Source organism: Bos indicus, chromosome 6, assembly GCF_029378745.1.
Source record: "Bos indicus isolate NIAB-ARS_2022 breed Sahiwal x Tharparkar chromosome 6, NIAB-ARS_B.indTharparkar_mat_pri_1.0, whole genome shotgun sequence".
NCBI lineage: Eukaryota > Metazoa > Chordata > Mammalia > Artiodactyla > Bovidae > Bos > Bos indicus.
Genome location: NC_091765.1, coordinates 16228349 through 16253742, shown reverse-complemented (window position 1 = coordinate 16253742; position 25394 = coordinate 16228349). Strand labels below are relative to the sequence as shown.

At 40.3% G+C, this 25394-nt stretch overlaps 1 protein-coding gene across 1 annotated transcript in view; it reads left to right on the top strand.

The window, feature by feature from the left end:
• The window catches only part of EGF (epidermal growth factor), a 103613-nt gene that overhangs the window by 58752 nt on the left and 19467 nt on the right, over nucleotides 1–25394 (top strand). The window contains 10 exon segments of the mRNA XM_070791070.1: nucleotides 2098–2185; nucleotides 2188–2272; nucleotides 7765–7841; nucleotides 7844–7868; nucleotides 9336–9559; nucleotides 13727–13894; nucleotides 14607–14771; nucleotides 17747–17868; nucleotides 23174–23288; nucleotides 24323–24448. Coding sequence (XP_070647171.1) covers nucleotides 2098–2185; nucleotides 2188–2272; nucleotides 7765–7841; nucleotides 7844–7868; nucleotides 9336–9559; nucleotides 13727–13894; nucleotides 14607–14771; nucleotides 17747–17868; nucleotides 23174–23288; nucleotides 24323–24448 — 1195 coding nt within the window.

Below are 25394 nucleotides of genomic sequence, written 5' to 3'. Positions count from 1 at the left end.
GTCAGACTTTATTTTTTTGGGCTCCAAAATCACTGCAGATGGTGACTGCAGCCATGAAATTAAAAGACACTTACTCCTTGGAAGGAAAGTTATGACCAACCTAGATAGCATATTCAAAAGCAGAGACATTACTTTGCCAACAAAGGTCCGTCTAGTCAAGGCTGTGGTTTTTCCTGTGGTCATGTATGGATGTGAGAGTTAGAATGTGAAGAAGGCTAAGTGCCGAAGAATTGATGCTTTTGAAGTGTGGTGTTGGAGAAGACTCTTGAGAGTCCCTTGGACTGCAAGGAGATCAGCCCTGGGATTTCTTTGGAAGGAATGATGCTAAAGCTGAAACTCCAGTACTTTGGCCACCTCATGCGAAGACTTGACTCATTGGAAAAGACTCTGTTGCTGGGAGGGATTGGGGGCAGGAGGAGAAGGGGAGGACAGAGGATGAGATGGCTGGATGGCATCACTGACTCGATGGATGTGAGTCTGAGTGAACTCTGGGAGTTGGTGATGGACAGGGAGGCCTGGTGTGCTGCGATTCATGGGATTGCAAAGAGTCGGACATGACTGAGTGTCTGATCTGATCTGATCTGATCTTATGTATATATGTGTACTCACCGTTAATATTCTGCATATGCTATCATTAAATTGTCAGCCACTCATAGCAATTTTTTATTCTTGTACCTGTTTGATAGTCTGCATACTAAACTGAAAAGGCACTTTGTACTTGCAGGGTATATTCTGTTGAACAAAATTGATTATTTAAAATGAAATTGTATATTGTTAGAGATGAAAGGAACTTTAGCAAATATCTCATCTGATTTTATCATTTTTATAGCTGAGAAAATTGAGATTAAATGACTTAACCATGCGCACTGTTATTGGAAATGTAAATTGGTACAACCACTGTGGAAAACAGTATGGAGAGTTCTCAATAAACTAAAAATACACCCAGCAATATAACCCAACAATTCCACTCCTGGGTATATGTCAGAAAAACACAAATATACTAATTCAAAAAGATACAGGCACCCCAATGTTCATTGCAGCATTATTTACAATTGCCAAGATATGGAAGCAACTGAGTATCCATCGACCGATGAATGAATAAAGACATAGTATAAATATATAAAACAATGTAATACTAATAAGCCATCAAAAATGAAAATTTGCCATTTGCAACAACATGGATGGATATGGAGGGTTTTATGCTAAGTCAAATAAGCCAGACAGAGGAAGAAAAACACTATATGATATAACTTGTATGTGGAATCTAAAAAAATACAACAAACTAATGAATATAACAAAGAAGAAGCAAGCTCACAGATATAAAACAACAAACTAGTGATTACCAGTAGGGAGAGGGAAGTGGGGAGGGGCAATACAGGGGAAGGGAATTAAGAGGTTTAAACTATTATGTAGCATGTAAAATAAGCCATAGGATATACTGCACAACACAGGGAATAGAGCCAGTATTTTATAATAACTATAAATGGAACATAAACTTTAAAAATGGTGAATCACTATATTATATACATGCAACATATAATATCATACATCAGCTATACTTCAATTTAAAAAATATATAAATAAGTAAAATGATTTAACCAAGGTGATCAAACAAATAAATGCCAAACAGGGACATGAAGCCTTGTGCCCTGACTTGCAGTGGCGTGGAGTCCTGTGGATCAAGCCGTGGAAGATAAAGCTCAGCTTACAGCCCCCATCAAACTGCTCATCTTTGCTCCCTTTCAGGCTGTAGCAGCCATTAGAGTTTAAATATGAAGGCTTTGTTATTCACCAGTGATCAAAGATGAGCAAATTACCTGGAATATATATATATATATATATATATATATATATATATATATATATAAAATTAATGCACTTGATAGCATTATTCCCATTTTGCCAATAAGGAAGCTGAACTTCTGAGACTCTGAGTAATTTACCTAAGTTTATACACATCTGGGAAGCAGCAGAGAGAGAGTTCAGTTCTAGGTGCATCTATCTCCAAAGCCAAGCTCTGAATGATTATACTGTATGATACAAAGATTTACTAACTCTGTTTGTATATATTCCACGTTACGTTTTTAAACATATCAGACTGTATGCCTGTGTTCTCTTTTGTTGATATACTTTACCCATACAGTCCTGAAGTGGATAGAAAGAGCTAATATGGATGCTTCCCAGCGAGAAGGCTTATCGAGGAAGAAGTAGGTTTACCAGAAGGTCTTGCTGTTGACTGGATTGGCCATAAACTCTACTGGACAGACAGAGGGTATGTTTCCTCTTTTGTTGCTAAGTCACATGGCATGGGAGTGATGGGATATGTAGTACAGTTGGCCTCATTCTTCACTTGGAAAACAGGAAGATATTGCTGGTCCCCTGACTGGCATCAGAGGAAGATGCCCCCAGTGCTGTCCACAGTCCCTTCCTCCGCTCCCCACCACCAAGCAGGACCTTCCTGCTTTCATCAAGATTGTATCTTTCATTAGGGTGAATGTTGAGGACCAAGAAAGCAGCGTGTGTTTTTGCACTTTAGGGTGTTGTAATCAGAGAAACGCAAAGCCTGTCTGGATACAATCCGCACGCTTTTTCTGAGGATCTGCTATGGGTTAGCTGTTACCTAGGTGGCAGGGAAGATACACAGGAGCATGAGGAGCTCCATGTTTCCGGTCAGCTTAGTGTAACCAGGGAGACAAAGGGCATATACAGAGGAAAAAGTAATGCAAACCCTTGGTCTGAATCTCAGTACAAAAAATGTCATAGGTCATGCATAAATAATTGCCAAATGAAGGTGGGTACTCCCAGAGGGGGCTCTGGAACAGGCTTCGGGGATCAACTTCCCCTTCATTTTATGGGTTGCGGGGCAGGGGGAAACTAAGCCTCATAAAGCTAAGTGATTTATTCAAACCCACATGTTGGCTCTTTTAAATGAGTGTGAAGGAGGGAGCAAGTACTTCACACTGGAGTTGGGAGGAAAGTCTTCTTCATGGGGGAGAGATGGTGTGTTTTCTCTTTGCTGGGAGATAGCAGGACCAGAGAGAAGCTGTGGTGTGTCTGCCCTCTGGGCACACCGCTCTTGGGGCTGCAGGAAGCATTGCTGCACTTGAGTGTGTGTGTGTGTGTCCTGCGTGAGCCCCAGGAACAGTTGGGGTGGGGAAGAGGGAGAGAAAAGAAGTGGCTGCGTCTCTTGTGTTTGCTAATGAGAGTCCACTTCCTGCTTCTGAGTGAGAAAGAGCCAATCACAATACCTCACGGGAGAGTCTTAGAGACTCTAGGCTCTGGGACACTGTCTCAGAGGATCTTAAAGCTATAGAGGGACCTGGCAGCCAACTCAAACCGCTGGCACCTCTGCAACCACATTAAAGTAAAACAGAGAATGAGCTGGGATTTCGCCTCAACCAGTTGTCCCAACACAGAGGAAGAAGTCCCAGGGAGTGGGTTTAAATGCTTCAGGGCAGGTTTTCCATGTCCCAGAAAATCTCTTTTGGCCTGGATAACCCATGGGAAACAAACGGGCTTTTAAAAATGAGCCAGATGTATGATGTGGTGCTCAGTTATGAATAATACGGTATTTCTGTCCAGACCGAGTATATTTTAATTAATTTGTTCACTTATTTGCTTATTCATTTAGCCATACCTTCATCCCATTTCATTATTCTTTTTGTATTTATTCATTTATTGAATAATTGAAACGCACCAGATACTGCACTAAGAGCTTCGTATCCATATTGACACCCCAAAAGATAAGTTTTCATATCCCCAACTTAAACATTAAAAAAATTGAGAATCAGAGAGGTAAAACAACTTTCCCAAGGTCAAGCAGCCAGCAAGTATTGGATCTGGAATTTGAACTCAAGGGTGACCATTTCCGAAACTTTTTAATAATCTTAAAAATAATATGTTTTTAATAATCATAGGTACGTGCTGCCTCCAACAACCAGGGTTGATTAAACATGCTTGACCCAGAGTCCTATAACAAGTGAAAATCAACTTCAGTTGTAATAATGATAAAAATCATAATAATGGTCTTCTCAGTTTTGAACCTACTTAAAAGGACATTTAAAATGTTACCTGTGCATAATGACAGAGCTTGTACACGGCTGTTCTCGGAAACGTTGATCAGGACGGCAGATGTCAGCCACTTTTGGACTCTCTAAGGATGCTGGGTCTCCTCGCGTTTCTCACATCCTCATGGCACCTCTAATTGTACGTGTTTGATTAGTAGTACTATAGTACCCACTGCCAAGGCAGTGCCTTCAGGAGATAGACAAGCACCACCCTATCAGACCTCAAATTCCCTAGTTCATTGACTTGAGTAATAACAAGCCCTTCTCAAGTCCTCTTCCCTCTAAAGGCAGCTGCTAAGAGAAAACCTTTAATTTGTCTGGAAATGAGAGGTTTATAGTTTGAAAACCTTGATATTAGCTAGAAATTTGATTTGTGGTATTAGATTATATAGTAACTCTTAACCAAGTAAAAAAAAAGCAGAATGGATGCTTATGGTTTATATTGGCTTAGGAGAAGACAGATTCATATTAACATCTAACTGTAGGAAGGAAGGAAGTTGGTAATTCCCCTGGCAATGTTATTATTTAGTGATAAGGGGTCCCGATTCTGATACTAAGATTCTTTACTAAGTCAGATCCTTAGTAAAAAGAATCAGGAAGAAAACAAAGTATCTGTTTGCTCATCTTTTTGAGTCGACAAAAACCACTATAAGGTAAGAAAATCACTCTTCTAGAATTCTGGATGGACAGCTCTTGCCCTGGAAACAGGATGGATTTAGGTCAGGGTCCCCAACCTTTTTGGTACCAAGGACCAGTTTCGTGGAAGACAATTTTTCCATGGACCAGGGGTGGAAGGATGCTTCTGGAATGATTCAAGTACATTACAGTTATTGTGCACTTTATTTCTATTACTATGAGATCAGCTCTGCCGCAGATCATCAGGCAGTAGATCCTAAAGGTTGGGGACCTTTGGTTTAGAGGATCCCAGTGGTGGCATTGAGACCAATTAGATAACGACTCTAAAAAGAAAGATGTTCCACTCGATTGAGGGTTATGCTTGAACTCATGTGAACCCAAATGTTCGTCCTTGTCTTTGCTTTCTCATGACCAACACTGGAATTCAAGATATGCTTTCTGGCTGAATCAAGCAGAAGTGTGTTTTGGGTGACCCCCTTGGGGAGTTTTGAGAGCAAATACCAGCCGTCCTGCCTGAGACAGCTCCAGAGTCAGGAGCTTACATCTGTATAAATTCTCACCCCCTCACTCCTGCTCAAAATAGTGAGAATTTAGAGATGATAAAACAATGAGATCAGAACTGACAGCTGTGTCTCCTCTGGTCACAAGCAAGCGGCTTCAGAATTCCTTGCCTCCTACCCAGGGCACAGGCACAGTGACAGCTGGGACTGAGTGAAGTTGACACATTGAGTTCAAAAATGCCTTCTGCCTAGCAGTGCCCTTCCTACAACCCCTTCATCTAGGAATAAAGTGGCACTGCAGTACAAATAATTTCCAACTACCCACTGCTCTAAGCTGATTTTGTTTGCAAAGTTTGCAAAGCGTACTTGCCCCAGCCCAGGCCCTGAACCAGTGTTATCTTTGTCTCCCTCTTGCATATGGCATGTGAGGAAGAAGAAATCAAGCCCCTTCCCCTGTCTAGAAAGGGCACTCGAGCAAGCCCCTGGAGAAGATCTCCTTAGCGTTTGTTCTGTAGGACAGGGAGGAGGGAATGATCCTGCCCTGTGTTTCTGGGCAGGTCTGTTGTGTGCACACACTGCCCGGAAGAACAAGGGCTAGGCCTTTCCAGATGCTTATTGAATGAAATATAGCTATACTTTCTAGGTTGCAGTGGGGAAACTGGGCAAGCAGGCCTCACATGGAAGGGAAGGGAGGTTCTTTTTTATCCCTTCTGTTTGTGATCCTGCCTGTTCCAGGGAGCTGCTGGGGCTCATGGTGCCCTCCAAGCCATGGCCCTGAATCTGCCAGCTGCATTCTTTTTTGTTTGCTTGTTTTCTTTATTTTTAATTGTAGAATAATTGCTTTACAATGTTGCATAGGTTTCTGCCACACAACAGCATGAATCAGCCATACATGTACACATGTCCCTTCCCTCTTGAGATTCCCTCCCACCTCCCACCCTATCCCACCCTTTGAGGTTGTCACAGAGCACCAGGCTGAGCTCCCTCTGCTATATAGCAATATCCCACTAGCTAGCTATATTACACATGTTAATGATGTTGAAGCTGAAACTCCAATACTTTGGCCACCTGATGCGAAGGGCTGACTCATTTGAAAAGACCCTGATGCTGGGAAAGACTGAGGGCAGAAGGAGAAGGGGGCGACAGAGGATGAGATGGTTTGATGGCATCACTGACTCAATGGACATGGGTTTGGGTGGACTCCGGGAGTTGGTGATGGACAGGGAGGCCTGGCCTGCTGCGGTCCATGGGGTCACCAAGAGTCAGACACGACTGAGCGGCTGAACTGAACTGAATGTATACATGTCAATGTCCCTCTCTTGATTTGGCCCACCCTCTCCTTCCCCCTCTTTGCCCACAAGTCTGTTCCCTGTGTCTGTGTCTCTGTTCTTCCCTTGCATATAGGTTCGTCAGTACCATCTTTCTAGATTCCATATATATGCACAAATATACCATATTTGGGCTTCCTTGCTGGCTCAGATGGTAAAGAATCTGCCTGCAGTGTGGGAGACTTGGGTTTGATCCCTGGATTGGAAAGATCCCCTGAAAAAGGGAATGGCAACCCACTCCAGTATTCTTGCCTGGAGAATCCCCATGAGCAGAGGAGCCTAGCGTGCTGCAGTCCATGGGGTTGCAAAAAATCAGACACAACTGAGCGACTAAGCACAACGTACGATATCTGTTTTTCTCTTTCTGACTTACTTCCCTCTGTGTCAGTTGCATTCTTACACATTCCGTAATATAATTCCCTCTTTCTCTTTTTCTCTTCCCTCCTGGCCTCCCTCCTGGCCCCCTCCCTCCCCCTCACTCTTCTGTGGATCTTTAAGCTCTTTAAGGACAGAGCTGGGTTTTGTATACTATTGTGTCTCCAATGCTTAGGGCAATCCCTGGCACACATTAGGTGCTTCGTAAATATTTATTTGATAATAGAGATTTGTTTGGCAAATGGAAAAACTTAGAAAACAGAAGTTTTCTCCCCAGCCAGATTCCAAAGAGTTGTTATCATTTTTTAATGTGAAGGGTAGCAAATAATATTTCAATTCTCCCATTTGTCTTAGAATCACACGGAAGAAAATTAAAGTCAATATAACACTCCCCTACCCGTCCTTGTGTTGGCTGACTCTGTGGCCCTGAGAGATCTGCTCTCCCTGCTCCCTAGGGTCTGTGGCCAGAGGCTGGTGGTTCCTCTGGCTCTTACTGGTTTCAGCAGGAGCTGGGAAGTTGTAAAGAGAAGGGAATGGTGGTATTTATTTAAACATCCTGACTTTAACACTGTCGGGCCACTGACATAGCCCCTCTTACCTTACCTTTCACTGCGTATTTTAATAAAGTGGGTTAAATATTGAGAAACTAATTAAAACATTGTGTCTAAAAAAACAAAAAAAACAAACCAGACTATGAGAGTGTTTCTCCTGACTCGTGCGTGAGAATGTGTATGTGCTTGTGCGCGTGTGTGATAGGGTAGTTTAGAATGCCTATTTTGCTCTTCAGTAAGCAACAGGGAAAGTATTTTTGTTTAAAAAGTAAAGTTGGTGTAACAAGCCCCTTTACATGCATTTTAGGAAATCTCTCATTGAAGGGAGTGATTTAAATGGAAAGTATTGTGAAATAATCATTAAGGAGGGCATCTCTCAGCCACGAGGAATGCTGTTCATCCAATGGCCAAGTAAGTAATTGTGAAACTAAGGCCCTTTTTTTGCAGAGATCATAGAACACTTCATGTTTGATGTGCTAGTGTCCAAAATTTGTCTTAAGATCTCAGGTAATCAGTGGAATCAGAAACCAAGAAAATCCATGAGATGTGTTCAAGTGTTTGGAAATTATATGGCTAGCGTGACTTCCTCCTCCTTTTAATGTCTTTTGATTTACTTTTCTTGTATAAAATTTTATTGTTTAGAAAACCCTTCATTTTAAGCAAATTCAATTTCTTTTTGAAAAGAAATGGGTGTGATTCATTAATCAATGAGGCATAAGCCCACTACACTCTGTACTTTCTTTAAAAACTATACTATTCCCTGAGAGGATGATATTTGGATTGCATGGCTTATGAATTCTCTTCAGAAAAATCATGAGTTGCAGTGATAGGTCAGTCCTAGATTTAGAGAATAGGAAAGAGAAATTGTGAAAGGTTAGAAGGCTCTGGGTGTTAATTGTGCTGCTGCTGCTACTGCTGCTAAGTCGCTTCAGTCGTGTCCGACTCTGTGCGACCCCATAGACAGCAGCCCACCAGGCTCCCCCGTCCCTGGGATTCTCCAGGCAAGAACACTGGAGTGGGTTGCCATTTCCTTCTCCAATGCAAGAAAGTGAAAAGTGAAAGTCGCTCAATTGTGCCCGACTCTTAGCGACCCCATGGACTGCAGCCCACCAGGCTCCTCCTTCCATGGGATTTTCCAGGCAAGAGTACAGGAGTGGGGTGCCATTGGTTTATGTTTAGAGAATTAAGAGAATAAACAATCCTTCCTAGTTAAAAAATTGAAGATAAAAACCAACACTATTTTATCTATAATGAGAATGTTATGATGGTCTATAGAAAATAGTAAACTGATAGAAAATAGATCATTAATTTGGAGCTAGCCATGTGATTAGAACAGTGAAAAGATATTGAACCATATTGAACTCAAAAAACTCTCAGCACCTGACTCACAGAACTTAAAACTGACCAAGCTAACCAAGTTTATCATATAAAACTGGATGATCGATAAATATGCTCTTCCCTTTATGTTGTCACTTTGCATAACCAGTGAATTTTACATATGTATAGCCAAGGGATAGACTAGCAAGATTCCATTGTCTTTTGCAATGTAAAATACTAATAAGAATATGCACTCAAAAACTTTTGATGTATTTGTGTATTTGTAATATACAATATACTACATTTTAAAAAATGAGTAATTCCTCTTTATCTAATTATCAGAGCTTAAATTCAGCATTTTCGGTCCAAGTTGTTGTACATAGAGAAGATGATTTTTTGATTTTGAAAATCGTTTGTCCAGCATGCAGTGCCATGTTTTCTGTATTCCTTGATGTACCACTTTAGTTTATCCTAAAGTGATTTACACTGATGTTTTTAATAATAAAAGAGTAAAAGAATTTTTTTCCTTGCAAATTTTGTTATATGTTTTCTTGATTAAAGGAGATTATTCTGGACTGATATAGGAATTAATCCACGAATTGAAAGTTCTTCTCTTCAAGGCAGTGGCCGACTGGTTATAGCTAGCTCGGATCTAGTCTGGCACAGTGGAATAGCAGTTGATTACTTAACTGACAAGTTGTATTGGTGCGATGCCAAGCAGTCTGTGATTGAAATGTCCAATCTGGATGGCTCAAAATGCCAAAGACTTCCCCAGAAGGATGTAGGTAAGGCTTTGATTATCTTTTTGCCAGTATGCATGCATGCATGCTAAGTCACTTCAGTTGTATTTGACTCTGCATCCCCATGGACTCCTCTGCCCACCAGGCTCCTCTGCCCATGGGATTCTCCAGGCAAGAATACTGGAGTGGGTTGCTATGCCCTCCTCCAGGGGATTTTTCTGACCCAGGGATAGAACCTGTGTCTCCTGTGGCTTCTGCATGACAGGTGGATTCTTCACCACTGAGCCACCAGGGAAGCCCTGGTAAAGCTTTGGAATGGGTTATTTCTTTAACTTGATTGAGTGTTGATGAATGTTAACACCCACACACACACACACTCACACACATACTCACATACACTCACCACCCCCTCCCCCTCCCCATACACATACCCTTAAACACACGGTGAGAAAGGAATAGAAACAAACAGGCTAACAGATTTCTCCAGGGGCTTATAAGCTATGAAGATTATTTGAACACTGGAATATTAGATTAAAAAACAGTGCTGCGTTATCATTTCTCTTTGCCAAGATTTCTTAAAAGCAGATTGAAAATATTAAATACTTAAAAGTTTCTTAAGAACTTGTTCAGCTGTTATCATTTCTCATGTTTTATAAAATGTCATTTTCACAAGTGATAACATTCCCTTTAGCCATTCTGTACAAAGATTAATAAATTTTCCCTTCTATTATATTTTCAGATTTTACATAGGATGTCATGTATTTCCATAAATAATTTTGAAACACTGTAGATTATGCTATCTGTTAGAAGTACAGATGGTTATGAGATGATGTAACAGTGGGGGATTCATTTTGACAGTATTTGAACTGGACCATGTGGTAAATAAATGCTGATAAAACATTATCATTTGAAATAAGGCTGCAAAATTTGGTCTTTGTATATATTTGGTCTTTGTAGTCTTGCCAGAATATGTTAACTGAAATTCATTCTGAACGTACTGGAGAGCCATTGCATAATTCTTGAGCAGGAACTGTATCTGATAAAATTGGTATATCAGGACAGCCACTTAGGTAACAAGGGTTGGATTGGAATTTGGAGAGAACAGAATGAGTTAGGAGGTTACAACAGTTGTTCAGGCAACAGTTAATAAAAGCCTGAACTAGAACATTGCCATTTAAAAGTAGAATGGAGGATTAGAGTGTTAAGGAAAAAAAAAACCACTGGGAATGAAAAACAGAAGATTTAGTAACAGATTGGATGCCAGAATAAAGGCCAGGGAAATGTTAAAGATGCTTCAGGAATTTTGAAACTGGTTGGTTGAGAAGATGAGAAAACACGGTCTCTCTCTACTAGGAAAGAGCTAACAAAACTAATAATTTGTATAAGGTATTAATTTTTCCCTTTGATAATGAATTTCTAAATTTATATTATAGTACTCTTGCCTGGAAAATCCCATGGATGGAGGAGCCTGATAGGCTGCAGACCACGGGGTCGCTAAGAGTCAGACACGACTGAGCAACTTCACTTTCACTTTTCTCTTACATGCATTGGAGAAGGAAATGGCAACCCACTCCAGTGTTCTTGCCTGGAGAATCCCAGGGACGGGGGAGCCTGGTGGTCTGCCGTCTATGGGGTCACACAGAGTCGGACATGACTGAAGCGACTTAGCATTAGCATTATACATTAAACAGATCAAGATAAATATAATTAAAAATTCTACCTACTTCCAAGCTTCTTAAAAATGGACATACTTCACATGTCTGTAATCATAGGCTTTATCATCCATGCGCCCAACAGATGTTTATAGAATCTTGTAGGAAGTAGAGATACACTGGAGGGTACAGTATGGTTCCTGTGAAGTCACCGAGTCTAGTCAGGAGCCACACATTGTTAAAAAATGAATTTCCCAAATAAGTGTAAATTTATAGCTTCGGTATATAAAGGGATTTGAAAATTCCCTACTAGAATGTAAAGACACCATATTCTAAGCCAAAAAGTATAGCAGATATTTTATAAATAATTTTCATTGCTCTACTTTATGACCAACGCAACTTCCTATTAAATACATTCACAAATACAAATAATTTGGTATGAAAATATCTAAATAACCACTCTCATCATTATAGTGCCACCTGCCGGTTTTTAAATGGTAGCATCTCAATGACCAATTCAGGGTTTTTCATTTAAAGATTGAAGGAATTCATTCTTAATTTAACACACAATTGCGGCTCTCCTGTAGACAAAAAATAAGAGATATTATATGTAGTTTGGGGTTTGTGGTGAAAAACTATAGCTAATTCTGACACATACTACAACATAGGTGAATCTTGAGGTTGTTTATTTGCTAAGTCATGTCCAACTCTTGCAACCCCATGGACTGTAGCCCGCCAGGCTCCTCTGCCCATAGGATTCTTCAGGCAAGAATACTGGAGTGGGCTGCCATTTCCACGAGGACGTTTGGCTAAATGAAATAAGCCAGTTACAAAAGACAAATATTGTTAACTTAAGGTATTTATTGAATAGAATAGTCACACTTACAGAAACAGAAAGTAACATAGGGTTTGCAAAGGACTGGCTGGGCAGGGACTGAGAAGTTGTTTAATGAGGATAGATTTTCAGTTTTGCAAGATTAAAAAAAATTTCTGGAAATTGGTTGTACAGCAATGTGAATGTATTTTACACTACAGAAACTGTGGGTTATCTTAGGCTTAGAGGGTAAATGTTGTGTTAGGTATTTTTTTTAATCTCAGTAAGCAAAACAAAACAAAAGTTATGTAAAAAGTTCCCTTCCTGCATTAATGGCTTTATTTGGAACAAAGGCTAGATACCAAAATGAATCTTAAGGGCCCCCATCAATAAAGATGGGCGCAGACTCATTTCACCAGGACTAATCATTTGAGTTTGCTGCCACTAGAGGGAGACATTCATCCTAGTCCACCACATCCGTTGCTCATTTGCGAAAACGACTGGCCTGGGAAATGTGACTGTATGTGCAGTGATACAAAGCTTCCAAACTTAGGGGCTCTTAGCCATAGCCTCTAAACACTTGAGATAGTATATTAAAACATCTCTCAGCTTACTAAACACTGGAATATTTTATCAGAGCAGTTTCAGTGGCATGGAGAGGTGGGTTTAGTTGAGGTAAGATGGGAAGACCCACTTGGGGGTTGATTAGAGCCATGAATATGGAAGCAGCAGATAATAAATGACTTCCAAAGAACCTGGCTGCAAAGGGTAGGAGAGAGAGGAAAAGAAGAGAGGTCAAGGGGATGAGGGAATTAAGATGGAGAGACCTGGAGATATTAATCAGCTAAAGGAAAGAAGCTGGAGAGATGAAGAGAATGAATAAATGAAAGGGGTAATTGACAGAACAAGGTCCTAGAGTAGGAAAGGAGGTAGGGGTTTGATGCATGGAAATGTGCTGGAGATGGGAATTTGAGGAGACTGTTATTCAGTTACCTTAGATTTTTAAAAAATTTTACAAAAACCTGTGAATTTAGTCTACTACTTATTACTGCCATTCAAAAGACAAGGAACCTAAAAAAAAATTTTTTTAAAGAAAATAAAAATGCCTTATTACTTTATATTACTTTTGGTAAACCATATCTTCCCATTTCAGCTCCAGTGAAGAGTCAAAATACTGCTCACAATATTGCAAAGGGAAAGTTGGCTTCCAATTGGTACTAACTTAGCTTAAGAAGAACGTATTTTTGCAGGGTAGGCAGATATATAGTCATAACAGCAACTTGTTCTTTATTAAAAAGAGTTCCAATTCTAAATCACTACTGGTCATTATGTAAATCAGTAAAAAAAAAAAAATTCTGAAAAAAAAAAAGACAAGGAACTTAAGACAAAGAGGAGGAAAATAACTTACCCAGTCAAGCTCTTTAGTCTGTAAGTAGTGATAGAATCACTGAACACGGGAACATTTCTGCCCGGGTTCCTTCTTCTTGGTGCTATTATGTCAGTCACCCACATTCTCTCACTCTCTGAATGCTGAGTGACAACAGGCTTTGCTAGGACTTCGTACCACCAGGCTCCCCTTCTAACAGGTTTCCTCATCGCGCGGGTTCTCCTTGATGTGGGTGGCTCATTACATTGCTTAGCAGCTTATTAAAGAATTGATTTAGTGTAGGAATTGGGTATTCTTTGTCCTTTGAACAATATTTATGATAAAAACAAGATGTTTGTAATGGATTTGACTGCTTCCAGGTCACCCATTTGCCGTGGCTGTGTTTGAGGATCACGTGTGGTTCTCTGATTGGACTATGCCATCGATAACAAGGATGAACAAGAGGACTGGCAAAAATAGCGTACGTCTCCCAGGCAGCATGCTGAAGCCCTCATCTCTGCTTGTAGTTCATCCATTGGCAAAACCAGGTACACTAGTCTTTCTTTGACTGGCATCTGCAACTATTTAAATTGTTTGATGGCAGGGAAGGGAGGGGGGTGTTGCAATTCTCACTAATTTGGGTAGTTATTAAGATTTCCTGAGACTTGAATTTTGTTTAAATTAAGACAGTCTAGCAATGAATTTGGGCTTTATCCCTCCAAGCTCATCTTTTCTTCTCCTAATTAGTTTTTACTTACTTGTTCCTTTTCAAAGACTTGGGTTAAAGGCACTAAGTCCAGGAGCAGGGATGGGTGGGGAGAGCAGTTTAGAAGCCTGCAGAGGAAGCTTCTACCCACATTGGGCTTTTCCTCACCTCCTGAGAATGCCAGTGAGTAAGCTTCAGCCAGGAGTAGGTAAAGCAAAATGGAAAAGCCACTTGGTTTTCCACTGTAACTCTTTTTTCTGAATCACCCTTTGTCAGTTTGACTGGATGATGAGTCTGGAAATCGGATTCCTATCTTCCCAAATAGCTTCTTGAACAAAAGTACTGGCTAAATTCAATAAATACTCATAAGGTAATAACTTTCTGAGCTTATCTGAGAACCAGTGGCTCTTTATAGGAACTCTCCTGAAATAGCTCTTGATATAAACTCCACTTAGATACAGTGTCTCTCCCCCAAGCTGTATGCTGTACTTTGCATCAGCGGCAACCTTTTCATCTCCAAGCCCATCTGTGAATGCGTGTCTTCTCCCTGCTAGGAGCAGATCCCTGCTTACATCAAAATGGAGGCTGTGAACATATTTGCAAAGAGAGGTTTGAAACTGCTCAGTGTTTGTGTCATGAAGGTTTTGTGAAAGCTCCAGATGGAAAAATGTGTCTGGCTCTTCATGGCCATCGGATATTGTCAGATAATATGACAAACTGTGCAGCTGAATTTTCTTACTTTGGCTCAGGAATATCATTCTATATTGATTCCTGTGCTTGTGCTGATTTTTAATATTTTGTGTTATAAAAAGCTCCCTTACTTTTAGGGGTGCCAACTGTCTGGTTTTTTTTTTTTCTCTCTCTCTCTTTCTGATGAGTTTCAGCTCCTCATTACAAATTAAATTCAACTGGCCTCCCTTCCCTGATGGTTCAGACTGTAGGAGACCCAGATTTAGTCCCTGGGTCTGGAAGATTCCCCGGGAGGAGGGCATGGCAACCCACTCCAGTCTTCTTGCCTGGAGAATCCCATGGACAGAGGAGCCTGGTGGACTATAGTTCATGGGGTTGCAAAGAATTGGACACACCTGAGTGATTTTAACTTTCACTTTCAGCTGTAAAATTAATGAACAAAATATAACATTCAAAGTCTTCCAATGCTTCAGCCCCCCATTTATGATATAAGAGACCCAGGTTCGATCTCTGGGTCTGCAAGATCCCCTGGAGTAGGAAATGGCACCCCACCCCAATATTCTTGCCTGGGAAATCCCAAGGACAGAGGAACCTGGTGGGTTACAGTCGATGGAGTCACAAAGAATTGGACATGACTGAGCAGGTATGCACACACAGCTTATTCTTAGAAATAAATGCCAGTATTTTACCAACTCAGGGAATGTTCAAAGACATTTTCTCCAGTTTTATGGCCTCTATTTTAAAGGCAGTCATATACAACTCCCCAGCCACATGACTGTCTTAATATGAAACGAAAAGTGCTTTATAATAAATAAGTTGAGGATACCAAACAAGTGTGGGGAATCCAGACTGACAAGGCTTGTGATCCACATTTTAAACATGAGTTCGAGGAAGAATAGATCTGATATGACAGGTAACCAGAGGTGCTAATTTACTTTCCTTGAATGTGCATCCAGACAAGTAAGGTATATTTGGATTCATCTCTTGACAGACATCTAATAAGAGAGAACCTAAATTTTATTTTAGATGTTTATAAAATTCATGTTTATCCAATTGGCATGATATAAGTTAGGTGACAGATTGACAGCAAATGGATTAATTTATCCATGGACCAGAACTGGATATTTTGGATTTTCAGATCTATTAATTGTTGCCTTAGGATAACAATTCTCAATCTTTTTGATTTCAGGACCTTTTTATGTTTTTAAAATGATTGAAAAACTGAAGGTTTTTTTGTGTGGGTTTTATTTGTTAAGATTTATGACATTAGAAATTAAAACTAAAAATCTAATATCTATTAAAGTTATAGTAATTTATTATATGTGAACATGTTTTATGAAAAGGAAATCTCTATTTTTCAAAATAAAAATATGTAGTGAGAAGCATGGCATTGTTTTACATTTACATTTTTAATGTCTGGCTTAATAGAGGGCAACCAGATTCTCTCATCTGCTTCTCTGTTAAAGCTGTTGCTGTGTTGTTTTGGTTGGAGCCTATGAAGAAAATCTGGCCTCAGACAGACATGGAACTGGAAAAGGAAAGATTGCTTAATAGCCTTTTCAGATGCCCTTTTTGTATATCTTCTTTTGATATTATTTCAGAACTAGACAGATGGTAGTTTCTCAGAGCCCGTTGCAATGTTGAATCTGAAGTCATATCAATGAACTTCTTGTCCTCTGCTATGTTAAAACCCAGTATTCTTGTTTTATATTTTGCATGAATCTTTTGCTATGCATGATTTTGTTGTGTTTTGGTCATTTAAAAATATTGATTGATTTAGTTATGCAGATCTTCTGAGTGTCATACTAATATACCTACAATAATGTTCATGAGTTATTTATCAAACTCATCAGAAAAGTCTTTGAGTGTCTGGATTTTGTCAAAAACTTCTTGTGGAAAATTTTGTAGAATTGTACTTCTTCACTTGAAAACTCCAATCTTATTATTGGCAACAAGCACTGTGAGCTAATTTTCCTTGAAGAGACAGAATAGCTTCATTCATTTTTGAAAACATGCCAAATCCTCAAGTGTTACTGACAGTTTATCAAACATTCTTTCAGGTAAAAATCATGTTCAGTGGAAAAAAGAGGCTAGTTTTAGCTCAAACATCTAAGATAGACATCATGAGTTCAGTGTGTGCAGTCTTTTCTGTGTGCCTCCCATTTCACTATACAGGATATGAAACAGCAAGTAGGCCATAGTCAATAATTTTAATGCTCCATCATGGTTTTTTAAAGGTGAAGCTAGAGTATGTGCGTGCATGCATGTGTGTGTATGTGGCGGTGAAGAGCATGACCACAGTAGAGATGCCGCTAGGAGCATGACTTGATTCATGCTAAGGCACCACACTTTCACCCATCATTGCTTTTGCCCCATTGGTCAACACAGTGAAAATAATAACGGAGTTATCTGCTTTTTATGAAAATAGTTTTGACCTTCTAGGTGGCGTGCAATGAGACCCCAGGGATCCATGGACCACACTTAGAGAATATACAGTGTTTTAGGGGATCCATTTCTCCTGTGTTCTAGGGAGTTGCTTAGGTCCCATGCCTATGTTAAGTTATGGTTTATTTATGCTCTTCCACATTTCTAAATACTGGCAAAGTCAGGCTAAAATAAATGTCTAAAGCAGCCTGAAGGAGAAAGAGTATATATGAAGGCAGGTTGGAGAGGTCAATTTGTCCTCCATAATGGCAAACAGTGATTATGAGCTGATTCTGTGCATAAGGATTTGGGTATTCTACTGTTACCATTTATGCCAGTACCTAAAAGAGTCCTGTCTTTCTGCCTGGCTCTCCCCACCCTCCATCTCACGTGCATGGAGGGAAGCTGAGAGGGCGTGGTGTGGCAGGGAAGGTTTTCTAAGCTAGACCTTGCGAGTTTCTCTGAATCCTCCTACTCTGAGTCTGAACTCATAACCAACAAGCAGCCATAAATATAAATTAACTCAAACATTTCTTAAATCACAGATGGTAAACTAACTGTATCTGTTGTCCTCCCATAGGTAGTGGAGCCAATCTGAGTAGTGAAGTCCTGCCACTGGACGTCTTAGCCGGCAGCAGAGAGCTTGACTATAACATGGCAGAGTCTCAACACCTGCCAGTGGCCGAGATCATGGTGTCAGGTGTGAATCAGGAGATCTTTGCTACAGCTTTGGTTCCAACAGTTTCCTCCTACTCATTTGAAATTCTGAATGATCTCTCTAACTTAATGTTGACTAAGTCTATGTAAAGTGAGTGATGCTAGACTTTGGACTTGAACTTTGGTCCTTCTCTTCCCAAAGGTTTGTCATATTAGATGGCTCCATATTAGACTGGACATGACTTTACTTGATGAAAGTTGTTGGACTTCTTTTTTTAAAAGAAATCTAACTTGGAGGCAAAACTGAAAAATGGGCAAGAACAGACAGGGAGGCCTGGCATGCTGCAGTTCATGTGGTCGCAAAGAGTCGGACAAGACTGAGCGACTGAACTGATCTGATTTGAGTGGATCCTCATCCGTGCCTAGTGTTTTTGGTATTTGACCCATTTAGCATTACTTTCATCATTGTGAAAAGCAGATGGTAATTGATAAGCAAATATAGGTTGGTTGCTTCAGCTGCTCCAGAAAGTCCACAAACAACAAATGTTAGATTTTATTCTTCTATATTGTACACTTATCACCAAGATGCTAAAGAATGTATTCAATATGTAACAACTTTCAGTTCAGTCAGTTCAGTTCAGTCACTCAGTTGTGTCCAACTCTTTGCGACCCCATGAATCGCAGCACACCAGGCCTCCCTGTCTATCACCAACTCCCGGAGTTCACTCAGACTCACGTCCATCGAGTCAGTGATGCCATCCAGCCATCTCATCCTCTGCCGTCCCCTTCTCCTCCTGCCCCCAATCCCTCCCAGCATCAGTCTTTTCCAATGAGTCAACTCTTCGCATAAGGTGGCCAAAGTACTGGAGTTTCAGCTTTACCATCATTCCTTCCAAAGAAATCCCAGGGCTGATCTCCTTTAGAATGGACTGGTTGGATCTCCTTGCAGTCCAAGGGACTCTCAAGAGTCTTCTCCAACACCACAGTTCAAAAGCATCAATTCTTCAGCACTCAGCTTTCTTCACAGTCCAACTCTCACATCCATACATGACCACTGGAAAAACCATAGCCTTGACTAGATGGACCTTTGTTGGCAAAGTAATGTCTCTGCTTTTGAATATGCTATCTAGGTTGGTCATAACTTTCCTTCCAAGGAGTAAGTGTCTTTTAATTTCATGGCTGCGGTCACCATTTGCAGTGATTTTGGAGCCCTGAAAAATAAAGTCTGACACTGTTTCCGCTGTTTCCCCATCTATTTCCCATGAAGTGATGGGACCGGATGCCATGATCTTCGTTTTCTGAATGTTGAGCTTTAAGCTAACTTTTTCACTCTCCACTTTCACCTTCATCAAGAGGCTTTTTAGTTCCTCTTCACTTTCTGCCATAAGGGTGGTGTCATCTGCATATCTGAGGTTATTGATATTTCTCCTGGCAATCTTGATTCCAGCTTGTGTTTCTTCCAGTCCAGCGTTTCTCATGATGTACTCTGCATATAAGTTAAATAAACAGGGTGACAATATACAGCCTTGATGTACTCCTTTTCCTATTTGGAACCAGTCTGTTGTTCCATGTCCAGTTCTAGGGAACCTAATTCTTTTATACTCTGTTCACTCATGAAGCTGCTGCTGCTTCTGCTAAATCGCTTCAGTCGCGTCCACCTCTGTGCGACCCCATAGACGGCTGCCCACCAGGCTCCCCCGTCCCTGGGATTCTCCAGGCAAGAACACTGGAGTGGGTTGTCATTTCCTTCTCCAATGCATGAAAGTGAAAAGTGAAAGGGAAGTCGCTCAGTCGTGTGCGACTCTTAGTGACCCCACGGACTGCAGCCTACCAGGCTCCTCCGTCCATGGGAGTTTCCAGACAAGAGTACTGGAGTGGGGTGCCATCACCTTCGACTCATGAAGGTAGTGGTTTTCAAACAGGGTTTAGCTCAGCCCTAAAGCTCCTGCAAACCCCACCTCTTCTTCATGCTAGGTCTCTGCCATTCAGTCAGTGCAGCTCTGCTTTGAAACATTTTATTTGTTTGTATTTCTGAGTAAATCTTAATTTTAACACAGTATGTGGCTTAAAAATCAATTGGAGAACTCCATATTAGGACTTCATATACACTCAACCACAACTTTTGTTGTTGGCAAACTATAGTTAACAAGGCCCTGGAACCTCTTACCTCTCTTTATAGGAATTTATCAGTGTGATTTTTGATATAATACAAAGAGGTGAATATTTTTAGTAATAATTTTTACAGACTGTTAGTTTTTACCAGATCCTTTAAATGTATTCTCTAATTTAACCCTTATCACAGTGTCTCATTTTACAGATTTGAAAACTGAAACTAAGCTATATTATTAAGTTAATGACTTGACCAAAGATTTTGAAAATTATGACTGAGTAGTTATCAGTAATTCATGTCAAGAAAAGAAGTACTGGAAACATAGTTACGTTAGGAATATTATTCATCTGGTGACTATTTATTTGCCGTACGCTGTGCTATGGGCTGGTGATAGCATGCTGAGCTAAATGCAGCCCCAGCCTCCAAAGTCACAGTCTGATACTGAGACAAACAATATGATAGAATAAAACAGTAGAGATAATAAATATCAGCAGTATGGAGAACCTTCCTCTAAGCTGATAGAAGATATTTTGAAAGCCTAATGTTTGGGGAACTCAAAAACCAAGGTGAATGACAGATGGAAAACTAGGCCCCATGGGTGCAATGAGCAAGTGACAACATGGCCAGAGATGTGGAATACACATATAATAGGCTGTGTTTGGCTTCCTACCTGGAGACTGTAGAACGAACGAAATTGTCCTGGTGAACTGCCTCATCTTTCCTTCCCTGGATTCTATTCTATTTTGTCTTAGCCTGTGAAGTTTTAGTTCTGCCTGTGTGAGGTTAAGAGGTCTTACTTATGTTTTGTAGTGAAATTTTCATTTCAAGCAAGTAGCTATAATAAAAAGAGTTTGAAAACTTTATATTAGATTTTAGGTCAGTATGTTTTTATTCCCCAAAGACACATAATGATATGTGGCAAGTAGATCTGTGTACCACATGGCAAAGCGATTCAATCATAAAAAGTTTCATTGTGAAATTTATTAAAATCACAAATTCTTCTAAATTCATGACTAAAATGTAAAATTCTTAATGTAGCCTGTTGAGCCCTGGAGAAACTAACTTGTGTCTACCTCATGAGCCTTAGTTTGTGCCCTTCTATCCCCGCTTTGGATAGCCTTCTTCCATTACATAGGCCTTGCCTGTAACACGCAGGTGTTGTTTTCTTGACTTACAGTGCTCTTTCTAACCCCCTCCCCACCAAGTCCTGTGAATCCTTCATATCTCAACATAATATGCTGTTTCTCAGAAAGACTTTCCTAGTCTCCTGACCAGGCAATACAAGAGCTGTTTCAGCCCTCTTAGAAGCCAGTATTGTTTTTGACTGTGCTCATTACACATAAACTTCAGTAATTAATCATGTAAGAAAGCAGAACTCTCGTCTATATCCTCCACCACTGTATTTTTGGCCCTCATGAGGATCTGACACATAGTAGGCATTTTGGAGTGAATTAATTTTGTTAGTTTTACTAACAGACTGCAGAGTCTTTTCTAGTGTGATAAGGCTAATTCTGATACAGGCCATCACAATGCTTTTCTCCTTTATCACCCTTATCTAGATATGTATATTTCAAAATTTTCAAAACTTTTTTTTTTAATCACTTTTTGTTCAAGTTCTTAAAACTACCATGTGAAGTAGACTGGATGGAAACTGTCACTGTATTTTAGAGAGGAGGCACGTGGAGCACAGGCATTCGCTCCTTCTGGAGCCAGGGGGTGGCAAAAAGAACTTTGGCTATGGCCTACCCCCCAACTGCAAACGCATGTCCATTGCTTTTCATTGCCTGGGGGATTGAAAGCAAAAGAGAAAGTGAAGTCGCTCAGTCGTGTCCGACCCTTTGCCACCCGTGGACTGTAGCCCACCAGCCTCCTCCCGTCCATGGGATTCTCCAGGCAAGAATACTGGAGTGGGTTGCCATTTCCTTCTCCAGGGATCTTCCCAACCCAGGGATCGAACCCAGGTCTCTCTCCTGCAATGCAGGCAGATGCTTTAACCTCTGAGCCACCAGGGAATCCTGGGGGATTGCAAGTTACCAAGAAATTCCTGAATCATATTCTAATTCCACTAGTGACTTAAAATGTCTGGGGTAATTGGATGCTGTCCACCATACTCTCTGAACAGCCTTGTGATTTGGGAGCTAGTCTTCCAAATAAATGCTGAATCCAATGGATAACTGATTTAGGCTGAACTTATCCACCTCAAAGAGTCACGAGTGACAGGAGGTGACCAAGCAAGCATGAAAGGTATGTATTCCCACAAAAGAAATCTTTTCGCTCAAATAGCCAAGCAAGTCAAATGCAATTACCCGATGTCTACATTCTCATGGGACTTGAATCCTACTTAGATCACTTAACTTTCTTTAATTTATGGGCAACTTTGGAGGGTTTCTTGACCTCTTCTATATTCAGATGAGCAAGTTTACCAGTGAAAAGACAGAAGATAGTTTATATCCTGCTGTGGTATGTCAGATACCCCCAACTCCAACAGAGAGGAGGCATTTGGAGAATGATTTCATACATAAGTAGCTAAAGGAAGAAAAAAAAACTTGCTCATGTTTATGGCTCAACAGGCAACTCTGTTCCCTGGGGCATTTGCATTTCAATGGAGTATGAAATGAAATGATCCATTTACAGCATTTAGTTTGTATGGTTCATGACTCTGTAAAAGTGCCTAGAGGTTTGCAAGTCACGGCATAAATCTTGATAGTAAAACATACATTTTTGACATACATATTCTATTATACATGAAACATAATTTTAGTAAATTGACAGTAAATCTTTTTATGATGAAATCTCTTTGTCATGTTGGTACATAGACCTACTTGCTACATATTATCTTTGGGAGATAAGAATATGTTGACCCTTTCATGATGGTTGGGAATTCTCAAATAAAGCAATGCAATTTAAAACATTTGAGTCCATTTACTCCTAGAAATGTTATAGTTCAAATTTGCAAATTCTTTAAAAAATTATAAATAAGTTCACAGGAGGGTTCTGAACACCACATAATTCTTTAAGACTAAAGATTTGTTGAGAGCATGTAAACAGAAGCATATGGCTTGTGGACCCTTTGATATAGATACAGATTACAGATCAACATGGTATTTCTGTTTGGAGGTTAACCTGTCCCAGAACTTGACAAAAGAAGTTCTAGAATGTTCTGTAGAATGCAAAGCATTAAAGTCTATTTTTTTCCTCTGAGATCTGAAAATAATCTGATAGGGTTCTTACTGTTTGCAGATAATAAAGACTGATGCCATGGGATGCAGTACACGGGCTGAGTGCCTTTCAAAGGGAGCAGATGTCACATGTCAGTGTTTGAAAGGATTTGCTGGAGATGGAAAACAATGTTCTGGTAAGAGCAAAATCCAAATATACATATCTGGAAAATAGTGAATAAAAAAGATTCTCTGATTGTATTGACTCAAAATCTCCAGGAGGATTTATGTTATCCTCAGGTATGAGTAAATTATTTCATATTAGCTAAAAGGTAGTGGATATATGAATAGAAAAAAATGAAACATAGAGTATATGCTCTAGTGCATTGAGTTTATATTAGAATTCCATAATGTATATAGTTGATATTAAGGAGATGAATTTATAATTAGCTTTAGAAGCATGAATTTGAGTTCAAGTCAAATTTATAAACTCCCCAATTCCAAGAAAAACAACTTTTCCCCTCAAAGGCTTAGATCATAAGTTTTAATTTATTAAATAGGCTTTGCTGGATAGGTTTCTTTTTTTAACTTTTAATTTTGTGTTGGAGTATAGCCAGTTGACAAAGTTGTGGTAGTTTCGGGTGTACAGCAGCAGAGAGACTCAGCCACGCATATACATGTATCCATTCTCCCCCAACCTCGCCTCCCATCCAGGCTAGATAGGTTTCTATTTTATTTTGATGGCCATTGTTGTAAATGTTCTTATGGTTTGAAACTCTGGCACAAAGTGATTTACTTACACATACTTAGCTAGTCAAACACTGAGAAATCTGTGAAAATTGATTCAGAAATGAACTTTGGGTCCAAATGCAGGCTTGCATTATGTTTGCAAACAGTACCTGTAAATGGCTAGATGAGTGTATGTAAGATTACACTATTCTTTCCTACTATGGGCTTCCCTGGGTGGCTCAGACAGTAAAGAATCTGCCTGCAATACAGGAGACCAGGGTTCAATCCCTGGGTTGAAAAGATTCCCTGGAGGAAGGGAATGCCTACTGACTCTAGTATTCTGGCCTGGAGAATGCCATAGACAGAGGAGCCTGGTGGGCTACAGTCCATGGGCTCACAAAGAGTCAGACACAACTGAGCGACTAACGCTTTCATTTTCCTACTGTAGTAGTTTATACCAGGATTGCGTGCATATTTCACTAGCTCATTGTTTTGCCTGCAGATGTAGATGGACGTGAGATGGGTCTCTCAGTTTGCCCTCCCACCTCCCCCAAGTGTGTCAATACAGAAGGCGGCTATGTCTGCTGGCGCTCAGAGAGCTACCAGGGAGATGGAATCCACTGTTTGGGTAGGAAAGCTGTGTGTGGAGGGAAGTGGATAGGGGCAAGCCTTGGAGAATCACTGAATGCTGGGTGTGGCAGTTTGAGAAAAGACAGGGTATAACTGCAGTGATACATGTTAAGTCGAAAAGGGGAGTTGTGTGACCTGTTCAAACTGACATATTTCAGTTCTTGGTAAATAGTCAAGTCTGTGCCCTTTGGCCATGACCGCACTACTTAGCGCCTACCCTCTGCAGAGGCTGTTTTCCCCTCTGCCTTTCTAATTCTTTCTCTGGGGGCTGAGTGACATCACTACCTGATCAATACCCCATACTGTGAGCCATCAAGGGGAAAACCGGACAGCGTTTTCTTTGTCACTGAATTTGGCAACTGAACTGTGGTGAACTTCAGAGCTGACATGGGTTTGTTGGAAGTCACTGCTGTGCGTGAAGATTCTATCAGAGGGTTCGCTGGCTGGCTCTTGATCAGTTCAAGCCACTGACATTTAAATATAAGCAGCGAATGATTAAGACCTCTTTCATAATCACCATCCTCTGCCAAGGTCTGGGTGTGGCTGGTTGGGTTGGGAGTTCACTTAGTGGATATCATGTACCATTCCAGGTGCCAGTAGCACAGCATCACTGGACAAGTGAAGACCTGACTTGAAGCCATCCTGGCCCAGTAAAATAGTTATCTCAAGTTTTATGGGGCTTTAAAATGTCTCTTCCAGTGTTTTCTTTTCCTTCTGAAAACATGGAAATCTTTTCACGGTGAAGGGCAGATGCCCTGATAAGAAACTGAAATGGCACGGCTTTCTCCCACACGTTGAGGTTAAAGATGAAATATCAGTCATAACTACCAATTTTCTGGATCTGGTTGATTTAAATCAGACCTTTATCAGATTAGTTTTGTGGAGTCCACAAACATCTGTAAATGCTCTTTTAAGCACATATTTGGCTGTCAGTCAGGAAAATG